This window comes from Prionailurus viverrinus, chromosome E1 (genome assembly GCF_022837055.1).
Source record: "Prionailurus viverrinus isolate Anna chromosome E1, UM_Priviv_1.0, whole genome shotgun sequence".
NCBI lineage: Eukaryota > Metazoa > Chordata > Mammalia > Carnivora > Felidae > Prionailurus > Prionailurus viverrinus.
In genome coordinates, this window is record NC_062574.1 from 18,959,330 (window position 1) to 18,983,024 (window position 23,695).

General features: G+C 39.9%; 1 protein-coding gene and 1 long non-coding RNA gene across 4 annotated transcripts in view; one reads left to right on the top strand and one right to left on the bottom strand.

Moving 5' to 3' along the window:
- Nucleotides 1-3,849: 3,849 nt before the first annotated feature.
- Nucleotides 3,850-20,580, bottom strand: WSB1 (WD repeat and SOCS box containing 1). 3 transcript variants are annotated; one of them, XM_047832811.1, is made up of 9 exons: nucleotides 20,505-20,580; nucleotides 13,618-13,786; nucleotides 12,410-12,678; nucleotides 11,139-11,270; nucleotides 9,411-9,511; nucleotides 6,992-7,164; nucleotides 6,345-6,458; nucleotides 4,992-5,099; nucleotides 3,850-4,511 (listed from the first exon to the last, which is right to left on the bottom strand). In XM_047832811.1, exons 1-9 carry the CDS (start codon nucleotides 20,563-20,565, stop codon nucleotides 4,352-4,354), a joined length of 1,287 nt encoding a protein of 428 aa, XP_047688767.1. In that variant the 5' UTR covers nucleotides 20,566-20,580; the 3' UTR covers nucleotides 3,850-4,351. The 3 variants fall into 3 exon arrangements, with proteins under 3 accessions (XP_047688767.1, XP_047688765.1, XP_047688766.1); XM_047832809.1 differs by lacking the exon at nucleotides 20,505-20,580 and adding an exon at nucleotides 19,871-20,175; XM_047832810.1 differs by lacking the exons at nucleotides 3,850-4,511; nucleotides 4,992-5,099; nucleotides 6,345-6,458; nucleotides 6,992-7,164; nucleotides 20,505-20,580 and adding exons at nucleotides 7,545-8,546; nucleotides 19,871-20,178.
- Nucleotides 20,581-20,705: 125 nt separating this feature from the next.
- Nucleotides 20,706-23,695, top strand: part of LOC125151577 (uncharacterized) — a 52,853-nt gene continuing 49,863 nt past the window's right edge. Inside the window, exon 1 of the long non-coding RNA XR_007146869.1 lies at nucleotides 20,706-21,334. This is a non-coding gene — a long non-coding RNA (uncharacterized LOC125151577). The remainder of the gene's footprint in view (nucleotides 21,335-23,695) is intronic.

A 23,695-nucleotide genomic window follows, 5' to 3' on the forward strand; every position in this document is an offset into this window, starting at 1 on the left:
CCCTGATGTGGGGCTGCGGGCGCTTGGAGCACAGGCCCACAGGGGTGTTTGCTTCCTCTTCTAAGCTCAACTGGTATCATTCAAGCCTGAAACCTAGAATTTCTGCCAAATTGTCTTAGGGGCCTTAGACGTCAGGGAGACAGTTGGGGAATACAAGGAAATGGATACCTGTGTGCTCTGGCAGTTTCCATCTGTTTAAGAAGCATGAAGGAAGTGGGGGGCCTGGGTGGCTCAGTTAGTTAAGTGTCCAACTCTTGGTTTCAGCTCAGGTGATGATCTCACGGTTTGTGGGATTGAGCCCATGTCAGGCTCTGCACTTGCAGCATGGAGCCTGCTTGGGATTCTCCCTCTCTCTATCTCTGCCCCTGCTCACACCGTCTCTCTCAAAATAAATAAATAAACTTAAAAAAAAGCATTTAGGAAGTATTCCTGCTGGTCCTATAGAAAGCTTTAACTGTGCTTTCTTCAAGAATAAAGCATTGAATGATGGTATAAGACAGACCCAGTGCATCACATGACTTACTGGGTGAACTTCCCATTTTGCATTTGAGCCAATTAGGCTGAGTGCAAACATGTTTGTTTTTGTTTTTTAACATTCTACATCTTTTTTTTTTTTTTTTAATTTTTTTTTTTCAACGTTTATTTATTTTTGGGACAGAGAGAGACAGAGCATGAACGGGGGAGGGGCAGAGAGAGAGGGAGACACAGAATCGGAAACAGGCTCCAAGCCATCAGCCCAGAGCCCGACGCGGGGCTCGAACTCACGGACCGCGAGATCGTGACCTGGCTGAAGTCGGACGCTTAACCGACTGCGCCACCCAGGCGCCCCACATTCTACATCTTTTTAAGTAATCTCTACACCCAATGTGGCTCAACCTCATGACCTCGAGATCAAAAGTCACATGCTCTTCTGAACTGAGCCAGCCAGGTGCCCCAAAGCTGAGTGCAAACTTAGGTCTTTATGGTTTCCATTTTATAGTAGCCTCACTCCTTGCTGTATTTCATAGCATTATCTCTTTCTCAGCTATCTTTTAATATTCATCCTTATTTTTCTGTAAGAACATTCCATTATTAATCAATTGGAAGATCTACACAAAACAATTTACTGGGGTCACCGCTTCACCTGTCTTCAGAGGACAGTCCTTGGTCATCACTGTATTACACGTTTTCCTAGCCAAAGTCTAGGGTTTATTTTCAGAACAGAAAAACGACTTCCCATGGTAGTACAGGTAAAGAAAGTTCCTAGCTTTCGATCATCTCTAAAAGAGAAACCACAAGCGTCATCAGAGTTGTAGGCTCTAATAGGGAGAATAATGCCAGAGTTGGTAAAAGTGGAATTAAAATTGACCTTCTTTCCTCAATCCCTCAATCTTTTTCTCCGACTCAACTATTAAACCCACAAAAATGCCAAATCACAACCACACAAAGCTACCCAGCTACCTGTAATATAAATAAATCAATTTACACCCTGCTCAAGCCAGCTTTTTGCTTTTGGCTAAAAGCAAGCTTTACAGAGCCAAGCACAGGATGAAATTGCCTACAAATCTTCACTTCTAAACATCTTATCATAAACAGAAGCTACAGTTATGATGACCATTTCTCCAGGTTGCATTTTATTGCTGACAGCTCTTCCAAGGGGATTTAAAAACAAAAAAAACCAGTATACTCCAAATGGATGCTTTACCTGATTTTGAAACTGACATACAATTAACTATATTTAACTCTATCGTAGATATTACTTGTATATTATAATCTATACATTCTATAGTTAAAATGCATTGTTAGGCCAGAACCTGGTCAGAATTTTATCACCCGCAAACCTTCATTCTGATGAATCTGATGGCTGGATTCACTCTCCGGTTTTTGGCTTGAGAGGTGATATTTGGCTTCTCAGTCTTTCTCATCCCTGTGCTGGCTGGCTAAGAGCCAAGTCCTCTGTACCCATCGGCCACTGCCTCAACCCAGAAGCATGCTCCTGCCGTAATGCTGTCTTGTTGCCCTTGAGGGCAGTACAAACCAACTGAATCCAACTTTACTTTGTCACAAGTAGGCAGAGGACATCAAGCATCATAAAGTCAAGATTTGCAGACCTAAGATCAAGTTACAGGTCTTCAAGTGTCGCTTTAAATCATTTGAAATTGTGAAAAGATAGCATGGCTGCTAACTGCGAGGCAGCACCCCTGTGGGCACCAAGATAGGAAACCACATCTGAACATAAATGATCTCTTGCCAGTTCTCCGAATGGCACGCTTCTGGCAAATGGGAGAAAGCAGCATCATTCTGATAAAATAGCATCGCTAGAATCCGACCCAACCACATCTTCCCTACCTTCCTTGGGTCACTCAGTCTGAAGCAGTATCATCCTATTATCTCAGTCTCCACAGATAAATGGAAAATTTAAGTCTGTTTCTACTTGACTTATATTCCGCAATCTTCCATTCACCCTGGCGCTGTGATTTTCACATAAAGAGGTAGTAAGCAATCCGGCCTTCTCAGAGAATGCATCTTCCAAAAATGCGATTTTTACTTGATCACATACGTTGGTTGGAGAGCAAATCATTTAATGTTGTGAAGAATAAGTAATGGTATCTTATCATTTTCAAATTATAAAGCAGACACATTCTGAAGCAAAAAATCACAACAGGTTTAAAGATAAGATGCTTCTGTGCTTTTTATAAGATAGGTGATTCTCAAGAAGCAACTTGGGCACATTTTCAACTGGCTTTCAAATTTATAACTTCCACCCTTCACAGAGCCAACTGGAAGAACTTTCAAATAATTTCTCGGTGCAAACAAGTCTTCGAGAGCACACGTGGCTAATAAAAGTTTTGCTTATTTCACCTCCTCAAAAGGCCCACGTCACTAGACTTTCCTTTGGCTACTTGAACGAGATAGACTTACTATGAGGCTGTTGGTTCCCCCTAAAAGACTATAGTTTTCTTTTGCTCAATAGTGATTTTCCCTTGTTCTACAGCTTTTCTATATTATTTTTTAAATTGTATGTACGCACGTTATGTACTCTCTACCCCCAAAGTGGGGTTTGAACTCATGACCCTGAGAGATCAAGAGTCTCCCGCTCCACCGACTGAGCCAGCTGGGCGCCCCAAGCTTTTCTGTGCTTTTAAAGAAAGCATTAATAATCACAGCAGTTCTCCCAGAACACATCAACATAAAAGCTGCTGCGTCCACGAGGCATGAACTGGCACAGGGATGGTACCTGTACTATTTATTCATCAGCCTCCTTGCTTCATTTGCTGTGGTGCCTCATCAGTCTCACGACGGAGACAGACAAAAGCACTGAACCTTCCCACACACAGAAGAAACATTTGTGAGAGTGTTTTTTTTTACAAGTCTTTAATTTAAAAAACTCAAAAATATATAATCAAGCATTTTACATAATGCATACATTCTTAATATCTGCAGGTACGATAAATAACAGAAGGCAAAAGCAGATATACTGTATTGCTTCTCTTTGGCAAATCACCAATATCACCCCTGCAGAAACATATGATACATGTAAAAAAAAAAACAAAAAACAAAAAACAAACAAAAAAGCAATACCATGGTCTTAAAATTGTCCCTTAGTATAAACAACAAAATATTTAGCAATAATACAGTAGATGGACTTTTCAAATGGACTAAAATTTATAATACTTTACACCACGGGGTTAAAGTAGCAAGCTGCTTTCCAAAGTTAAGGCCCACAACAATAATTATGGGGGCGGGGCCACGACAGGACACACACATCGTTTTCCTAGTTATAACCCTGGCTATGTCACATTCAAATTCTACCTCTTGGATAACGTTCCTAAGGAAAACAAAATCGTTTCCCTAGGGGTTTTACTTGTAGGTCGGAGGTCTGACCTCCACCCCCCAACCAAATTTGCATTTTTTAATGAGGAAATTCAGCTTTCTTCAGCCAATATTTACCATCTAACTCAGTGGCCCAGAATTTAAAAAAAAAAAAAAAAAAAAAAAAAAATCCTTCCACTTTACAGCTAAGATATACATTGTGGATCTACTGAAGCAATATATACATGTTGGAACTAAAAGTTAAAAAAGCAAAGGGTCCATTCAACACATAGCAGCTTATATCTAAATATATACATGTATGTATATGTTTTCACAGTTAAACTTAAAAAAAAAAATTTACATTTGATATGTTTGGAAATACTTCTCCTATAGTCTATAAATAATATTTTAATATGATCAAATGACCAAAATGCACTACAAGAATGTATCAAATTAAATAAATCTTCTAAACCTTGAAAAACAGATACTTGAAGTCAGTCAAGCTTGCGGTTTGTGTCACGTGTGCTCAGTCAGTCCCTAGCACCAGGAAGAGAGCCCTCTAAATGCGGTAGGAGAGAAACTCCAACACTTTGGAAGGAACTGGCAGCTCCTGGACTTCTTGGGTGGGCATCACTCTCCTGATTGACATACGACATAAATGTTGAAGGCTAGGGACTTGCCTTGGAGTGGCCCAAAAATACACACTTCCATCATGTGTCCTAAACAGAAACAAAAGAAATCATTAGCTCAGTCACACATGTACGTGTATTTAAACATCCTACAACTCCAACAACTATCATTCAAAGCTGTGTATGAGAGTCATAAGCTACACATTAAAACCTAACTTAAAAAAATTTGATGTTTTTGTTAATTTTTGACGGGGGGGGGGGGGGGAGGAGAGAATGAATGCAAGCAGGGTAGGGGCAGAAAGAAAGGGAAACATGGAACCTGAAGCAGGCTCGAACTCACGAACCATGAGATCATGACCTGAGCCGAAGTCAGAAGTCTTAACAGACTGAGCCACCCAGGTGCCCCCATGTTAAAACCTAATTAAGAAGACCTAACCAATGATCCTCTATGACAAAGTAACAGTAGTACAAAGAGCCCTTCTGGAAGATTTAATGACAATAAAATACTGGCTGCTTTGACCAAAAGCCACCTTAAATTGCCTCTTAAAGAGAAGAGAAAATTCTATTTACCCAGCAGCTAAAACACTGCCATCAGTAGAAAAGGCACAGCAAAGACCATTGCTCAAAGGTGCAACTTGAACTGGATAATCTTCATCAATTCTCCAGAACCTCACCATTCTAGAAAGGAAATAAATTGTACAGTGAGTAACAGGAAATTTAAAGTAAAAGCAACTTCTATAATTCAGATAAAAATGGCACTCTGTTCCAAGTCACAAAATACACACAACATGCACATATCACATCACTGCAGCAAGCAATTACTGTAACTTGTTTTATCAAATATTTTCTAGCCTATACCAATTGGTAATTTGGACCAACTGACACTTAAGAGACTATAATGCATGGCTACCTCTCCTTCCCGGTATTCAGATCGAAAATGGTCACAACCGGAATCTTTCTCTTTACACTCAATTAATATCTGATCCGTTATACTCTCTTTCCAAGGCATTAAAAAAAGCCTTTTCACATAGGTAGAGTGTGTCTACAAACAGCAGAGACCGGACATTCAAAACCTGAACAAACAGAAAAAGTGACTGCTGGCCAAAAAAAAAAAAAAAAAAAAAAAAAAAAACACAACCCAAAAAACTCTCCCTGTACATTTGCTAATGTTCTGGAAAGATGATAATGAGTCACTTTCTGAATTTCTGAAACTGCTTACTGCTGCATCCTTGCACACTGCATGATAAAAGCATGAGAAAACGGAATGGCTGTATCTAGTTTCTGCTTTGTACCAATCAGCAGTGCATCTTGCTCGTGTGCCATCTCATCTTGTAGTAGCCTCAACTGCAGTGGACACAAATGACCATTTTTACCATTTATTCCACTTTGAAAACGTCCTTGTGCTTCAACCTTTACAAGGTATTACTGAAAAAAAATCTCTGTGGGCTCATTAAAAATCTCCCCAGTTTGCTTACACTGGTTAACAAACAAGGCGCACAGGGAAGGCGTGCATTACCTTTAGTGAACCTGGATACGCTTCAGGGCAATATTCTTTTTTTCTTTTTTAATGTTTTATTTATTTTGAGAGAGAGAGAGAGAGAGAGAGAGAGAGAGAGAAGGGGGGATGGAGAAAGACAGAGAGAGAGACAGAATCCCAAACAGGCTCTATGCTGCCAGCACAGAGCCTGACGTGGGGCTTGATCTCATCAACTGAGAGATCAAGAACTGAGTTCAGGCCAATGTTCTTTAAGACAGACAACATCTCCCCAAGTCTTGTTTAGAGAAAGAGACATTAAAACCCACACTGCAGAAAGGCTTTTTTTTTTCTTTTAAGCTTTGAAAATGTTTTCATTAAGTAGAAAGATAAAAGGAAATCTTTAAAAGACAATAATAAATAGGTCAAATTGTAATTCACACACTTACTTATCATCAGCAAGGCTTGCAACATGCAGTCCATCATGACTAAAAGACACAGATCGTACCCATCGGTCATTTGCTCCTCCAGCAAATATTGGAGTAGGCGGGGGAAACAGGTGCCTGAGGTCAAATACATGTATTCAGTGGAAATGAGGGTCACTTCAAGAAGCAAAACTATCCAGGTACAGAGTACATCTGTCTTTGAATGTTTAAAGTGGCCTCAACGAACACAACTGAGGAGCCTGGGGAGAGCTGATAGATTCATATTAAATGAAAGGAACCTTAAAAGAATTACTAATCTCCTTTTTACAATGCGGTTTAAATCACTAAGATTAACTCCAACTTCAGTTTCAACTATTTTCCCTGACATGAAACTCTAAATATAATTACCACTTCTACAGAGTCATATGCTGCTGTTACATGACAATAACACGATCTGTATCAAGACAGCCAAATTTATTTTTAGAATTTGTATCTACAGCTTTGCATTATTCAAGGACTTAAATAATAGTGCAACTTAAAAAATTATGGCAAAATGCAATTTTAGGTTCAACATGCTAGTGATTCCAATCATTCACGTAAGTAACTTCTTAAAAGCTATACGGACAGCCAGAGATGAATTACAGACTACAATTGATGCATGCTGCACCCACCCAAATTCCATCAGAATGTCTCCAGTATGTGGATCCCAGATATATACTCGAGTATCATAAGATGCAGTAGCCAGCAATGCTCCATCAGGAGAAAAGTCACAAGCTACAACATCATGGTGATGTCCTTCTAGTTTCCGTATCATGGTATATTTATCCATATTCCAAAGGAAAACCTGCAATAAAAAGGCAAATGTTATAGCTTCCTTCAGACACACAGAGGACAAAATGGCACAACTTAAACTACAACTGCTACGCTTAATTAACATTACATTAAATTAAACATTATAAATTATGAATAATTAAAAGAATATGCTCAGTGTCATAGTCAGATTAAAATCAGTCTTTAAGTTAATTAAAGTAGACATGCAAATTCTATTTCAAATGTTTCTGTTAAATGTTAATTTAAAAATAAGCCTAAACGTAAAAAAGGCAATGCAATTTAACCTTAACCACAAAGTTATACTGAAATCCATTTATTCCAAAAACTAATTAACTAAAATATACAGAAGTAAATAGGGTTAAGTACTACAAACCCCCTTCTTTTTTTTTTTTCCAGAAACTACCAAATTTTTAAAAAATATACAGACAGAAAATGTAATGTTAACAAATTGTTACTCCATTGGCATCTCCCTTTGAGATAATCACTTGTTTACAATAGGCTTGGGTCACCAACGTGAGCCTAGGAAGAGAAACAGATACTGCAAGCAAAGAGAATTTTCACAGCCAAATGAAATTTCTTTGGCAAACAACAAGGATGTTAAACCACATTATGAAATGAAAAAACTAATTTATGAAAATATTACAATTAACAACATGTCTGTGAATCAAGATTTGCCAATCTTATTTTTCCCAAACCGACCACAATCATTAGACATTTAAACTATAAAATTAAATTACTTTAGTACAAGTTTACATATACTTTTCAATTGTATAAGACCAGAACTTAGACTGTGCAGAATAGTTCTGAATAGGATTCGAACGTTTACTTCAGTCTAGTTACATTAAATGCGAGCTTGGAGGTTTAGAACGATCCTAGTAAGACAATCTCTCCTCTTGGAGTAAAGCAATCCTTTTTGCTACTTTTTTTTCTGCACAGACACAATACATTACTTCCAGAGAAAAATAAATACGAATTTTAAGTTGGATCAAAGACTTAAGGTATCTCTAACATCGCAAAGAATTCCAAAAAAATAGCACAGAGAAACCATCTGAACGCCAATGACATTACATTAAATTGGTTTCACATGTCAGACTCCCAATTCCTTGAAACCGGAAGATCAATTTACTTGGAGGAGTCAGTGGGTTTCACTGCAGGGGAAATTACTTTAAAAAAGAAAAAAAGAAAGAAAGAAAAGCAGAAAGTGGACATCGACCAGCACCTGTGTACGTACAGTACACCTTGCAGCCGAATGCAAGGTTACTTCATCCTACGGTAAAGGTCGCCCCCAGCCCGGTAGCCAGAGATGCCACTCTTTCTGCCCAGCTAACACCATTGTGCGCCTGTGTGCGAGTGGTGCCAGCATAACCTCAATCACACCAATATTGCTGCCACCACCTGTGACAGGGAAAGCAAGAAGCATATGGAAAACACACAGCCTAAAATAGCAATGTCAATATCTAGCTTTGTTCTTCTTATGATTTTTAAAGAACTGAATACTTTTTTTCTAAACTTCCAACATTTGCAACTATCATTTTAACATACTTCTTTGGCTAAATAAAATGCATTTATAACCAGCCTCCCACCCCCCATTAACTCAGTGTATTGTGAATATCACATGTATTTGGACTTCAACAATTTTCATAAACATCTGAAGCTAAATAAGATCTCCTGCACTATACTAAGTCAGAGCTGGTAGACAACTAAAAGAGAGTTCATCAATAAGCATAACCCTCTCAAGTCACTTCATACTTAATCTGTCTACAGGTATGCTATGCAAGATAGACATGTCAATTCATCTATAATTCAATCTAGACATATACGAGTGCTATTTTTATTATTAGATTTTTAAGTTACTTTTTTTCAGTTAAATGTCCAGGACCAGCTGGGACTCAAAACTTTTTAAACGGCAAACTGGACAAAAAAATAGAACAACAGAGAAGAAAATAATTAGCGGGAATGTCTTAACATTTGGACTAGATCTCTTCTATATCGCATAAGCTTTCCTAGATCTTAGAAAAAAATAAATTTGACATATCCCTTACTTTAAGAATATTATCTTTAACTAAAAGCAATCCAATTTCTCACTCCACAATCAGTAACTATATTTAATTTCCCTCATGCAAATTTTCCCCATCATGAAATAAAACATTTAAGATATTCATGACACCGAGCAGACTTAATAGGTTACTTAGATTTAAAGTGATTATGCACACATTATAATCCAATTCACAATGAATGTCCAAGAACTTTGATACATACTGCTTTACTGGCTCCCACTGAACACAGCATAGACGAGTCAGGAGAGAATGCACAGCTATACACCCAGTTCTGATGGCCCCTCAATACTTTCATCATGTTTCCTGAACAAAAAGAAATACTGGTGTTAACCCCAGAGTTCACTTCCAAAGAGTAGCATTTCAAAAATGGCAGAATCACAGAATCGCAAGCTTCTACAGTGGCAGTGATTTATCTGTAACAGGGGTTGGACACTACATCAGTTGCCTGTCTTTGTCAAGTTCTAGTGGAACACAATCATGCCCATTTGTTTATGTTGTACTACAACAGCAGACGGAACTACAGCAGAGATGGCATGGTCCACAAGCCCAAGAGATTTACCATCTGGCCCTTTAGGAAAAAGTCTCCTGACCCTTCATCTACGAAGATAGAATTCTTTTAGTCTAAGCCCCTTATTCTACAAATGAAAGAACTGCAACACTTCAAGGCTGAGACTTGAGAAACACCTTCAAAATACCTTTCATCCTTCTTCCTTTTTGATAACTACGTTCCGCTCCAAAGCCCCTGTGCATTATACCTAAAGCACACAACTATGTCTACGTAGATTTTAACTCTTAATTTTACAAATACCAACTGAATGCCTACTGTATGTCAGCCACTGAGGATAGAGCTGTGAATAAGACAAAGTCCCTACTCTCTTGAGCTTACGGTTAGTTTACTGAGTCTATGTTCTTAAAACATATGCACACACTGAAAATGTATTGAGAAAGCAAGCAGTATTTAATATGCAAAACAAAATAAAAATTTAATTACTGTTACAACTGTTGAGAAATCTCTTCATCTCTCAACAGCTGAGCAGTCAGCAAATGATGAAATGCAGAGGAGGTCCGTCATGGTTTGGTAACATTAGCATATGATTTTTATCAGGCAATGGTTATTACCCATTAGCCGGAATGAGTCTCCAAACCTGAGGGTTTTGTCTCCTACTACATTTAAGTTGCAACACCTCTGAGCAAGACCTTGACCTCCAGCTTGAGGTTGGTAGAGCCCTAAAACATATTATTTAAGTATAAGGTGTTAGCCAAAATTGTAATCTCTTTCATTAGCAGCTAAAAAGGGGGAAGAAATGCTCATCTCTGGTCCTCTCAAATAAGACAGAACTCTCCAACTCTGTAAGCACTGCAACTGACAAAGTTTCAGAAAAACTTGAGTAGTTAACACTAACATACCTTTTATTATATTGGAGAGCAAGTCTTTTACTTTTGATAATTTGTTACTTAACCTATCCAACTTACTATTATGCTTATTAGCATTTAGGTATTACAGATTCCAGTGTATAAATCATATTTTAATCTATACTTGATTTGATTACTAAATTATGTATCTGTAATTTCAAAATCTACTTAAATTTTTGCTAAGCAAATGAAGGAAGTTAATAACCTTCCCTAAGATGAAAGAAATAAACCAACACAGACCAGTTCATACAAAATCCTAAAACTGACCCAGACTGTGTCCTCAAATCGTTGATACAGATCTGTGTGGTTAGTTTCTGAATAATATGTTGTTCAGAGTAACTGCTGGCTCCTATTCTGGATTACATTTATGGTTTTGCTTGATCTACACAGAGAAAGGGACCAAATGATTAGAGAAAAGGAAACTTTGATCATATGCCACTTTGAAAGTCGAATGCCCTAGATGATCACCACCTCTCAAGAAACTCATTATGTTTCACAGGCTGGAAAAAAGACATACCATCATCTTTCAGGTCCCACACTCTCAGAGTTTTGTCTCTTGAAGCTGATACAAGGATCAAGCTCCCATCTGGAGCAAAAGTTAAATCTCTGACCACTTCAGTATGATCTACCAAGTTAAGGAGGAGTTTTCCTAAATGCAATGGAAAAGGGGAAAAAGACAATGTTAGTAATTTTATCAGCTTCTGTTTTTTTAAAATAGGGCTCTTCACCATTAAAAAAAAAAAATCTAAAGTAGAAATCCTTGGCACCTCCTTAGTTTATCAAGTGTAAGGTGACTTATTAGCACTTTTACTATCACCTTTAAAGAGTCTCTATTTTTGTACTGTTTTAAAATGGATTATTTCCAGGAAAGCAAAGCCTAAATTTTTTAGGGAAGTTTAAAGGGAATTCCTGAAGTGTAAACAAGTTAATTTACTATCAGGAAAGCTTAATTATCATTTTTAATCTTTGTATAGTATGATTTTAAATATAAAGTCAAAATTTCCTTTTTCTTTTCCTTGGCTTTGGATTACTAACAGAATGTCAAGCTCCCCAGAAAATAAATGTTATCAAATAACCATCTAAATTTTCAAAGACAATCAGTGAAAAAATGTACTTGAAAGAGTTTTGTTTTCTATGAAAATCTATGTGCTTTCCTTAAGTTTTTTTTTCAAGAATCCAATCAAATTTACTGACTCATTATCCTCACTCAATATTGGCATCACTTGCTGTGTTCTACCGTATCGTTTTAATGCTCATTTAAAAAAAAACCTTCAAATTTTTGAGTGCATACTATCAGTCAGAAACTGTGTTAGTCAGTTAACAATACGTTCACTTTTAATTGCCCAAAGAATTTAACTTCTCAACCTATCTAGTTAAACTTCAGATAAAATGTCACTAAAACCTTCCAAAGGTTAGACAATGATTGTTGAAACCAGATTTGCCTTGAAAGCCTCCAAGCTATCACTGAAAAAGTATATAAGAAAACACCCTGCTATTTGAGTCATAAACTAAATTACTAGTTTATAAATGATAATTAACTAAATGTTCCTTAGACATGCCCTTTTCTGCTGTAATATTCTCTGAAGAGTGATCAAGCAGTGAGAACTCTATTTTCTTAAATTAAAACCACGAGCTGAAGATGATATTCAGGCCAATTATAAAGACACACTCATAGCATCAATACTTGCTTTTCAGTAAGTTAAAATCCTCAAATCACATCTTCTAGTGCCTAGAGATGCCCTGCATCAAAAAACAATCAGGTTTGCTTTTAAAACTATGGCTCTGTACCTGTATATACATCCCATATTTTGATACGCCCATTGTTTAATCCTGTGGCAAGGAGTAGCTGATCTTGTCCAAATCTGAATCGATGCCATTCTATATTGACACAACGACTCTGTTTTTCTGGAACTGAAGATCCAAAAGCAAGACTCCAGACTATGTCACCACAGTCTATAATATGTTCACGAGGCTTATTTTTCTGAGCACCATCACTGTTTTGTCTTGACAATCTCAAACTGCTTGAATTGGTGATATTCTTGGTGCCATGCAAGAGACTGAGGGGAAAAAAAGGTCAGACTGAAATCTAGTTATTATTTACTCTGAACTTCTATAGATACTAAATACTGATAAATGTTTGCTAAAATAACTTCAGCATTATTTGTCACAGTGACATTGAATAACAATAGACTCCTATAGATGAGAAGGGGGAAAGCTGCTATTAGTCACAAGGGTGTGACCAAATAAAATCAGATCAAAAGAAATTCTCAGTTGCTAAAAAAGACTAAATTCAACAATAATCAATTTATAATTTATTTGTTTCGAAATTTTCCTCAAAACCACTATGTCTATTAGGACTCCTTTAGCTAACCTAAAACGAGTATAAACAAGCAAAACACAAAACAAAAACCTGATAATTATAAAACTGACACCAGAAAATTACCTTAAAAATAACCCATAATAATCAGTCGTTTCCCATACTTTCTAGACCTAAAGCAATATGTAACTATGACACTAATGAATATAACTATGAAGGTCAAGTAGACACAAAAAGCAGGGAGAGATTAAATTTAGTATATGATACATCTTAGAAAAACTTTTAACAAAAATACTGAAACTCAAATAAATCCAAGCAGAGGAATTTTAAGTACATAAGAAGTAATTACATGATCAATTACATGTACCACTGTTATCTAATAAAATGTGAAATCTGAAAAGTGTCATATAGCAAAGGTCACCTGCCCTAGCACAACACAAGGTATACACTACCAAGGAACCATGATTCTGCTTTTTAATACACATATTCTACCCTGTATAAGGTCAGATAATTCTTCCTACAAATTTTCCAAAACATATATTCAGCTTATGATTAAGACACATTTATAATAGTCTACCAAGGAAAAACTTACGTTATCAATATCTTTTTATTACTCCACACACAGATAATAGTAAATCCTACCAAGAGATACAAAATACAAAAAAGGAAAGAGTCTTACAAGTTCTTAAGGCACTGGGACCACGGAACAAGCTTTACTGTACGATGTCCTTGTGACCAAGCAAAGTATGAACCATCTGGAGCAAAAGCAACAGTCCAATTTTCACGACCACATTTCTTGTCAAAAGGAGCCGCTGGAGCTAAAAGTTCACCTATAGTACGTGATCTCACTAAAAGAAAAAAACATATATATAGGATGTCACATATAACCAACAATGGAGACTGCCTCCATATTAATTTGAGACTCTCCATTCCGTGGAGCTTCTATGCAGACAAGGTATAAGGAGCTCTGCTTTCTACCATCTGAAGGGAGACCCTTGGTGTGAAGACCCGTTAATGATAACAACTACCTTCAAGTTTTGATAAAATGATTTTCCAACGTTTCCTCACCCAAAAGCTTTTTTAGAAAGCTTCAATAAAAAAACTGGTTAAGTGATAATAATATAATATATCGGAGCTAACAATTACTAAGTCCTGACTTTTGCATTGCCTTAGGTTTTCAGCAAATTGCTAACATTTAAAATACAACAGACTAGGGGTGCCTGGGTGGCTCAGTTGGTTGAGCATCTGACTCTTGATTTCGGCTCAGGTTGTGGGATTGAGCCCCACATTGGGCTCTACACTGAGCATGGAGCCTGCTTAGGATTCTGTTCTCTGTCTCTGTCTCCCTCTGTCCCTCTCCACTGCTATTGGGCACGCTCCTTTCTAAAATAACAAATAAAAATAAAAATAAAATGCAACAGACTAAACAAACTTACCCAAAAGTTTGTAGCTTTCAAAAATCACAAACCACTATAAAATACAGTATTACATCATTACTCAAAGGAAAGCTCTATTAAATGGTCTACTTAAATGTGAATATTCTTTTTTTTCAGGACCACATCACAAAGATCACACAAAAAACCTCCAGAACTAGAAGGGACTTAAAGGTTTAGTATAACCTCCCAACTAGTGCTTTAAAATGCTTTAAATTCGTGGGGCGCCTGGGTGGCTCAGTCGGTCGGACGTACGACTTCAGCTCATGTGATGATCTCACAGTTCATCAGTTTGGGCCTCACACTGGGCTCTGCGAGGAAAGCTCAGAGCCTGGAGCCTGCTTTAGATTTTGTGCCCCTCTCTCTCCCTCCTCCCCAACTTGTGCTTGAAAGAAAGAAAGAAAGAAAGAAAGAAAGAAAGAAAGAAAGACAGAAAGAAAGAAAGAAAGAAAAAAAAATGCATTACATTTGTGATTCTCAAATAGTGGTCCTCAAGCATATTACTAGTGGTCACAAACTGACCCCAAATTGGAATTAATTCTTTTGATTTTCAAGGACAAATTTCATATATTTTAAGTTTAGTTAAGAGTATTTCAATTTAGCATTCGGAACAAAAACTGGCATATTACCAGAGTACACAGAGAATTTTTGTTCTGCATTTAACAAGAAGCATGATCAACAAGCTCTTCCTGTTCATGTGTGCATGCAAATTTGGCCAGAATTTCCTCAATTTGAGGAAAAGAATCTTTATCAGTGTATCACCAATGCTCTCTTGGATTGGTCTTGATTTCAAATTTTGCTACTCTCCCTTTTTAGGTATAAATTACTACCAGTTTTGTTTCCCTATTTTGTGATTGGTTGTCTGGTCAACACAGTGTATTTTTATGTTTTTGGTTTAAACTTCCCAGCAACTAAACTACATATATCCTTATAAAGGGGTGCCTGGGCAGCTCAGTAAGGTGAGTGTCTAACTCTTGATTTCAGCTCAGGTCATGATCTCACAGTTTGTGGGATGGAGCAATAGCACAGAGCCTGCTTGGGATTCTCTCTCTTCCTCTCAAAATAAATACACTTAGAAAGCAAAGCAAAACAAAACAAAAAACCCTACTTCCACTTATTGCTAGAGCAGACTTACACATACAACCCCCTCAAATGTATTCATTCAGGTGTCACTTCACGTCTCAATGCGTGCTCTGCCAATAGCCAGTGGAGCACCGGGTATATGACAGGTAACCAGTAAATATTCATTGAATGAATATGAAAGCATATGTAGAAGTTACCATTCTTACTGATTTCAATGTTTCCTTGCCCAAGTCTTTGATACATTTACCCACGAACTATGGTTTAAAAAGTAAAACAAAACTGAGACCAAATTTTCTAAGATATTCATAAATATGAATGCCTAAAAAGGCTTATTCTATTTTTGTGCAGCCGACATTACCAAAAATTTCCCTTTTAATAACTCAAAAACCTTCCTCTTTGCTACTCATCCACTCAGTCCTGACTGTGACCTAAGAGAGTAAGTTTAATCCTCTCTCACATGATAGTCATATATTGAAGACAGCCATGACATCAGCAACTAAATCTTTTCACCAGGCTAAACTCCACAGGCCTTTCAATCATTCCTTAGATTACATGGTTTCAAGTCCATTTCCCACCTTCACCTTCATCACTTTTCTGGATAAACTGCAGTTAGTTATGGTCCTCATAAAAGTGGCACCCAGAACTAAACACTATACTTTAGGTGTGGTTGACTCAAAGCAGCAGAACCCCCATCTACCCCTGCCTCGATTGTATCAATACAGCATAAGGTGACATTAATTTCACAGGCAGTTATATGACTTTCTTAATACAAAATCCACAAACCAGTGACCCTCATATGCCTGCACGATGATTTTTCTTTTCTCTTTTCTTTTCTTTCTTCTTCTTCTTCTTTTTTTTTTTTTTTGAAACATACAAGTGATATTTGAAAGGGCTTGCTGCTGCTTATATTCCTCCAAGCCCACAGTCATACTTGGACATCTCACCACAGTAGTTCATTGTGCCTGGCCCCTGAATTTGCAACTGCTGCCTAAATCCTTTTTTATAACTTAGGTTTCTGTTTAATCATACCTATCTTTAAAAAAATCCATAAATTTTAGGAGGAAAAATGAAAGTTCACAAATAAGGGAAGAAAATTTTATTTACTTTTTTTATTTAAAAAATTTTTTTCTCTATTTTTGAGAGAGAGACAGAGTGCAAGCAGGGGAGGGGCAGAGAGAGAGAAGGAAATACAGAATCCAAAGCAGGCTCCAGGCTCTGAGCTGTCAGCACAGAACCCAATATGGGGCGAGAACGCGTGAACTGCGAGATCATGACCGACTAAGCCACACAAGTGCCCCAAGAAACAAGTTTTAAAATTCAACTGGGGAAAAAAAAATTCAACCCAAAAATCCAAACATTATCGTAAAGAGAAAAGTCCCTGGCTAAATTCGATGAGTATACTCGTGTTAACTCAAACAATAGAGGACTGGCCCTTGCATTCGACTTCAAAAACATCTGGTTAATTAGACTATACCTCACCACTCCTTTGGCAAGCATAAGCAAGACTAACTTTCCCACAAAAGACTCATTTCTTCTTGTCTATATTTTAAGATCACTCTATTTTTCTTTTACCTTGCTGACAATCACAAAACTCCTCTTGTATAAAGGCTGGAAATTAACAACTAAAAAACTGGTTCAAATAACAAAGACCATGAAGTGATAAGTGAATTTATTCTTAAATATTCAGAAATTCAAGAAATGGGGTCACTATTTTTTTTTTAAGTTTATTTATTTAGAGAGCTTGTGAATATGTGCATGTGCGCAAGCAAGAGACAGAGAGAGGGAGAACGAGGATCCCAAGCAGGCTGTGCGCTGTCTGGAGAAGCCCAATGCGGGGATTCGATCCCACCAATCCTGAGATCATGACCTGAGCCGAAATCTAGAATGAGATGCTCAACCGACTGAGCTACCCAGGCGCCCCTGGGGTCACTATTTTAAAACTGCCAAATAAATAGCTGCCATAATGTCACGAGTATTATATGAATAATTACCTTGGTGTTTCCTTGCTTGTTAACAGGCATATTAAATGATCTTTGCATCGAATGATTCAAGCACTGGTTTAAATATTATCAAGTAGCACAAGGTTGTAATGAAGTGCTTTAAAAAGTGTTTTTAGGTTAAATCTTTATTATCTGCATCTGTTTAATGTTAGTATCCTAAGAAATCCATGATTTAATGACTTTATATAAGGGAAAAGCTGCCTGTCCCGGGAATTCAGCCATAAAATACAAGACTACATTATCTGTACAGTAGTAGTAACACACTGACACTGAGTCACTGCTGAACCAAGCGAACCAGATTTAGCTCCTTCTTCACATTCCTCCCTGCAATTTCAAAACCAGAAAGGGAGGATCTGTGGTAGTGCCTTGTGAAAGAGGGCAGTAGCTCCAGGCACTCGCTCCCTGTCACATCGCACTTCTTTAATCACTCAAGGAATCTTGCCTCTACTTTCAGTACTTGAGAAACCAAAGAGCTATAATTAATACCCAAGAAAAAAGGGGAAAAGTTAAGTCCTTACTGATGGATACAGAGCTACATAGAGATAGGAGTGTTTGTATCCAAACGGTACTTCAAAAGAAAGAAACAAAGAAACAAAGAAACAAAGAAACAAAAACTGGGTTTTTAAAAAAAGCTTAAGAAAAGGCCAAAGTTCTTTTAGATATTTGGCACTTAGCTAGTAATAGTATATTATATCCAGGAAATAACACTGGGACCTAACTAAATATGCAAAAATTTTAAGTGAAAAGGCTGCTTAGTGGATGGTTCTTCTACCTTATGCACGAATGCTCAGAAGCTCTATCCATCCCTTAGGAGAGGACTGGAAAGTTTTCAATATAGTTCATCAAGATCAAGTAAAACACAGATAAATGAAAGATAAATCTGTGATATTATGGGGGGGGGGTGCAGCCCACTGGACTAAGAATAAGAACTTCTGAGTTCTCTGTTCCACTTCAGGACCTACTTAATAGACTTAAAGCACAGTTAAAATAAAAATGGGGCATGGATTTTGTTTCCTCTGTATATCTAAAATAGTTATTAAAACCAGAGTTAAAGTCCCCTCCTAACCTGCCATTCGACCTTATCTCTAAGAGAACAAAAGTCCAGAATTCTAAGATAGCAGTCTCTAGATGTAAAAATTCAACCCACACACAGGACAGAGGGGCCTTTTGGCTATTTCAGCTTCTCCCTTTCTCTAGAAATACCTCCTCCATCTATTTTAAGGCATCCATTTAGCCGAAGAACGGAGAAATGCAAAGGCTCTCTGCTAAGTAGCCACCTCCAATTTTCATCTACTTTATTTTTTATAATTTTTTTTACTTATTTTTTTTTAAGTAATCTACAGACCCAGCATGGGGGCTCCAACTCATGACCCCAAGATCAAGTCACATGCTCCACCCACTGAGCCAGCCAGGCGCCCCACCAATTTTCACTTCATTAACACTGTAAGTTCAGTTCAGTTCGGTTTGTTTGTTTGTTTTTTTAAATAAAAACTGGACATATTTAAGGCGTATAACGTGACCTGGTACGTTCAGTGTTTACTAGGCATATCGATCAATGCACAGCACCAACTCCCCCCGTTAGTTGTTCCATTTTACCCCGAGAGAGAATTTAAACGTGAGGTGCTTTGAACCGAGCCGCCACACAACCTTCAGTGTCTACTGCGCAGACTTCAGTGCAGCAGGGCTGGTCTCCAGCCCCGTTCTGAGACAGCCTTTGCAGGCTGCTCTTTGATCCAACAGCTTTTCCTCGCTCACTCCACCCAACCATTCAGCTCCTCCCTGCTCCTCGGTGTAGGAAAGATAATTGAGTCTCCTCCCCTGAACCCGCCGCCTTTCTTAACGCCAGGCCATTTTTTTTTTTTTTTTTTTAAACACTGCTTTTTCCAGGCTGATAGCACCTCTTCGGTCGCATTTCTCCTTTAAGTGTGGTTGATACACATGAGGACCCCTCCCCTTCCATTACAGCTCAGAACACACAAGTTTACTTTTCCCGTCGTAAATTTCGAGTCCCCGAGACTCGCCCAGCACTCGCCTATCCTATCCACTCGACGCCCCAGTCGTCCGGCCTAGAGACAGGTTGATGGCAGTGCGGAGACCTCCTTAGAGGAAACTGGGTCCCCAGGGGTGGGTGCCGCCCCCGGCCACACGGTCACTAGGGCCCTCGGCGCCCAGGTTTCCCTGGACCCTAAGTTCTGCCCACTGCCTCCCGCCGAGCCATCAACGCTGACCCCATTTACCCCTCGGCGACACCCACCAGCGGGGCCGCTTCCTTCCTCTTCGCTCCAGGGCTTGGCCCCGGCTCACCCGACTTCCCTCAGACTCCGAGACTGTTCCTCCTCTAGGGACTCCCAGCCTCTCCACAACCCCCGCGGGCTCACCAGCACCCCTCACCCCCCCCCCCTGTCCCATTCCTCACCGATCTCTTTCTCGTTGACCCTCGGGGGAAAGCTGGCCATCTATGGGGCACCGTCTGATTCCGGGGGCGCGATGCGGACGCAACGACAGAGAAGGGATCCGCGAACGTTGAGGGGCGTGACGCGGGTTCGGTCCCTCCCGGACCGGGGGACGGAGGGGAGGGGCGGGGGCGGTGGCGGCAGCCTCTGCCGACTGCCCCGGGAAAGCTCCGGAAGGCTTCGGACCAAACTACGGAGTCAAACACAGACAATAGACCCCGGTCCCTGCCTCAAGCCTACGGACCAAGACACTTCCTCCGACGCCGCCAACTGCAAACCAGACACTGGAGACAAAATGGCGGGCGGCGCGGGAGATAGCAGGGCGGCGCGGGCGGGGTCTCGTGACGTCGCCACCCGAGGTCCCACCCCCCGACGCTCGGGACGTGACGGCCTGGTCTCGGCGCCCCCCCCTGTTTCTGTGAGGAGCCACCAACCAGGACAGGAAGAGGGGAGAGGCTGAGGCGGAGCAGGGGCTGCATCCCCAACTTAGGTGAGGCTGGATTGCCGAGGAGGAATTGTGCGTCCGGCTGGGTCTCGTTCCATCCCCACCCCCAGCCCCGGGACCGGAGCATTGTCTGTGTATCTAAGTTGAAGTACCTTGGAAAAGGCAAGCGGAGAAGTTTATCATACACGTTAGCCCGCCGCTTAAAGACGGCATGGAATTGGCGCGCCTGGCTGGCTCAGACCATGTGACTGGATCTCAGGGCCGATCTCAGGGCTGTGAGTTCAAGCCCCACGTCGGGTGTGGACCCTATTTAAAAAAAAAAAAAAAAGTGGAATTTACACTGACTGAACCGAAAAGAACAAAAAAGACGTTTAAGGTTTTAACCCGCTTCGGCCACCTCCCGAGTCCCCACGTGTTTGATGCAAAAAAAAAAAAAACAAAAAACAAAAACGACGAGAATGAACATCATCGCTGCGCCCCAGCCTTGCGGGGGCCGTCGTCCCGACGCGGGCAGCGGGTGTTTGCCCCGGCCGAGGTCCCACCCCGCCCCGGGGTCTCCCTGCGCTGCCTTTGTGTTGGCGGGTCAGGCACCCCCGCGGCTTCACCGGGCGGGTGGTCGGCGCGGTCCCGGCCTCAGCGGAGACAGACCCCGCCCTGTCAGCTCACCCCGAGGTCTGGGCCTTCTGGAGGCTGCTAGCTATTCACACAGCAGGGCTGATGAAAGTGTCGGTCTGCCAGAGCCACGTTGGTTCCCGATCACAAATGACACAATCGCATTGTGCTGGGCCCTTCTCTGGACTCTCTCAACCTTGTTCCAACGGAGGACATCTAAGCCTGGGAATTTCAAATATGTGGCAGATACTGATGGGAGAGAGGAGCTGCCTTAGTCAAACTCTTTTGAGAAATGTCAAGTGACAACAAAAGGCAAGACTACTTTTTCTTTGCGTGACAATTCTTCCAACAGTGAAATGTTGAATAGCAGGTAAAAGAAAGCACCCCCCCCCACACACACTTTTCTTTTCGGTTAACCTGCTTATGGACGGCTTACCCTGTGCCAGGCACGGCGGGGGGGGGGGGGGGGGGGGCTCGTTGTTGAGTATTTAGAGTAGGACAAAAGAAAAAAATTATTAAAAAAATTTTTTTAATGTTTAGTTCTTTTTGAGAGAGAGAGAGAGAGTGCAAGTTGGGGAAGGGCAGAGAGAGAGAGGGAGATACAGAATCCAAAGCAGGCTCCAGGTTCTGAGCTGTCAACACAGAGCCCCATTGTGGGGCTTGGACCCATGAACTGTGAGATCATGACCTGAGCTGAAGTCAGATGCTCAACCCACTGAGCGTCCCAGGTGCCCCCAATGTAATTATACCTCTTAAGGGTGTGATTTTTCTACGTATTTGCTTAGGCTGACAGGGGGGTACTTGAGTATAAAAGATGGGGAGCAATAATTATTATGTTCTTTTGTTCAAAGAGAATAAATATAACCATGCAGATGTAAATCATTAGAATTTAGGAGTAGATTACACTATAAAATTTTGTGTCTTGCCTTTTTTTCTTTCCTATTCTAAATTATTTTCCTATATTGATAAACACACACACACACACACACACACACACACACACAACTTTGTACCACATCATTGTAGGTAAACATAACTTCATTTGGAGTGGACTTTTCCCCTTCCTCCCCCAGAATACATACTATTTAATAGCATGGAAAGGTGGGCTTCTTCCGTAATTAACTTTTCATTACTCATATGGACATTGTAGGTGTATTTCCCTCGATGTCATGAATATGTCCAGTTCACAATTGTGGACTGTTTTTAGAGAATACGTACTCATCCCAGGTTAGAGTAATTCAAATGGCTGCAGCTATGTATCTACACTGGTCTCCAAAGTTACAGACAAACTTCTTTTTTTTTTTTTTTTTAAACTTTTTTTCAACGTTTATTTATTTTTGGGACAGAGAGAGACAGAGCATGAACGGGGGAGGGGCAGAGAGAGAGGGAGACACAGAATCAGAAACAGGCTCCAGGCTCTGAGCCATCAGCCCAGAGCCTGACGCGGGGCTCGAACTCACAGACCGCGAGATCGTGACCTGGCTGAAGTCGGACGCTTAACCGACTGCGCCACCCAGGCGCCCCCAGACAAACTTCTTAAATCAGCTTTAAATTGGGGAGGATTCCTACAGGATCTTATTTCAGAACCTGTATCTTGGTGAGACTAGAAGTATCCCCTTCCTACAACTAAAAGGAAGCAGTATTTACTTAAAGCAACAACCAAACATGACTAAGAGTTAAAAACAAACAAACAAAAAAACACCCAAAAAACAGGGGCCCCTGGGTGGCCTAGTTGGTTAAGCTTCCAACTCTTGATTTCAGCTCAGGTCACGATCTCATGGTTCATGGGTTTGAGACCTGCGGCAGGCTCTGCATTGACAGCTCAGAATCTGTCTGGGGTTCTCTCTCTCCCTCTCTCTCTCTGCCTCCCTCCCCAACTCCCAGCTCTCACGTGCCTGCTGTCTCTCTCAAAATAAATAAATAAACTTAAAAAAAAAAAAAAAACCCAAGAACTGATAAATTGTACAACAGGGGTTTGAAGCTTACCACCACCACCAGGAAAGGAAAAAACCAAAAAACCAACATCAAAATGCCAAATATTTTATTGTTCCCTAGTGTGGTTAAATGTCAGAGATGAAAAAGATTACCATAGTTTTTTGACTCTGTAATGGTCATGACCAAAAAAAAAAAAAAAGTTAATAGCAGTTTGGAAAGCCTGCATTGTTGAAGCAATGGGAGAGTTGCTCATTTGCTTGTTTGTTTTTGCTTTTTGGGCCTCTCAACTATTACTCCAGGCTAAGCCTGAGAATTCATCCAAGTTTATTCGGTGCTTGGGTGCTAGGTAAGGAGTTTCAAATCATGGGATTTGTGGAGTTGAATCTGGGATTCTAGACGGAGAATGTGGAATTTGCTCCGGATTTAGCTAGACAAGCATAATTTATACAAATCAACATGTGCATCAATAAGCAGAATAGTAATAGATACATCTAAAAATGTGAAGCATGCTGGGAAAATGATCGGAGCCAGAGGAAAATCCTGCAGGCAACTGCTTTTGGCCGTGATAGTCTTGCTGGGGACAAAATGTCTAATGGCATTCCCAGTTTTACCTTATCTTAGTTTTCACTCTTCCTTCTGATTTCACAGTGTGGTATGAGCAGAATGTTAGCAGCGAGTTTTCAAAGATGTATAATTTGATCTTAGTTTACAACTGTACCCAGAATGGCTCAAAGGTGTGGGAAATGGTACAGCCATATAGATGTTTCCACACCTGTGAGCCAGAATGCTCCTGGCA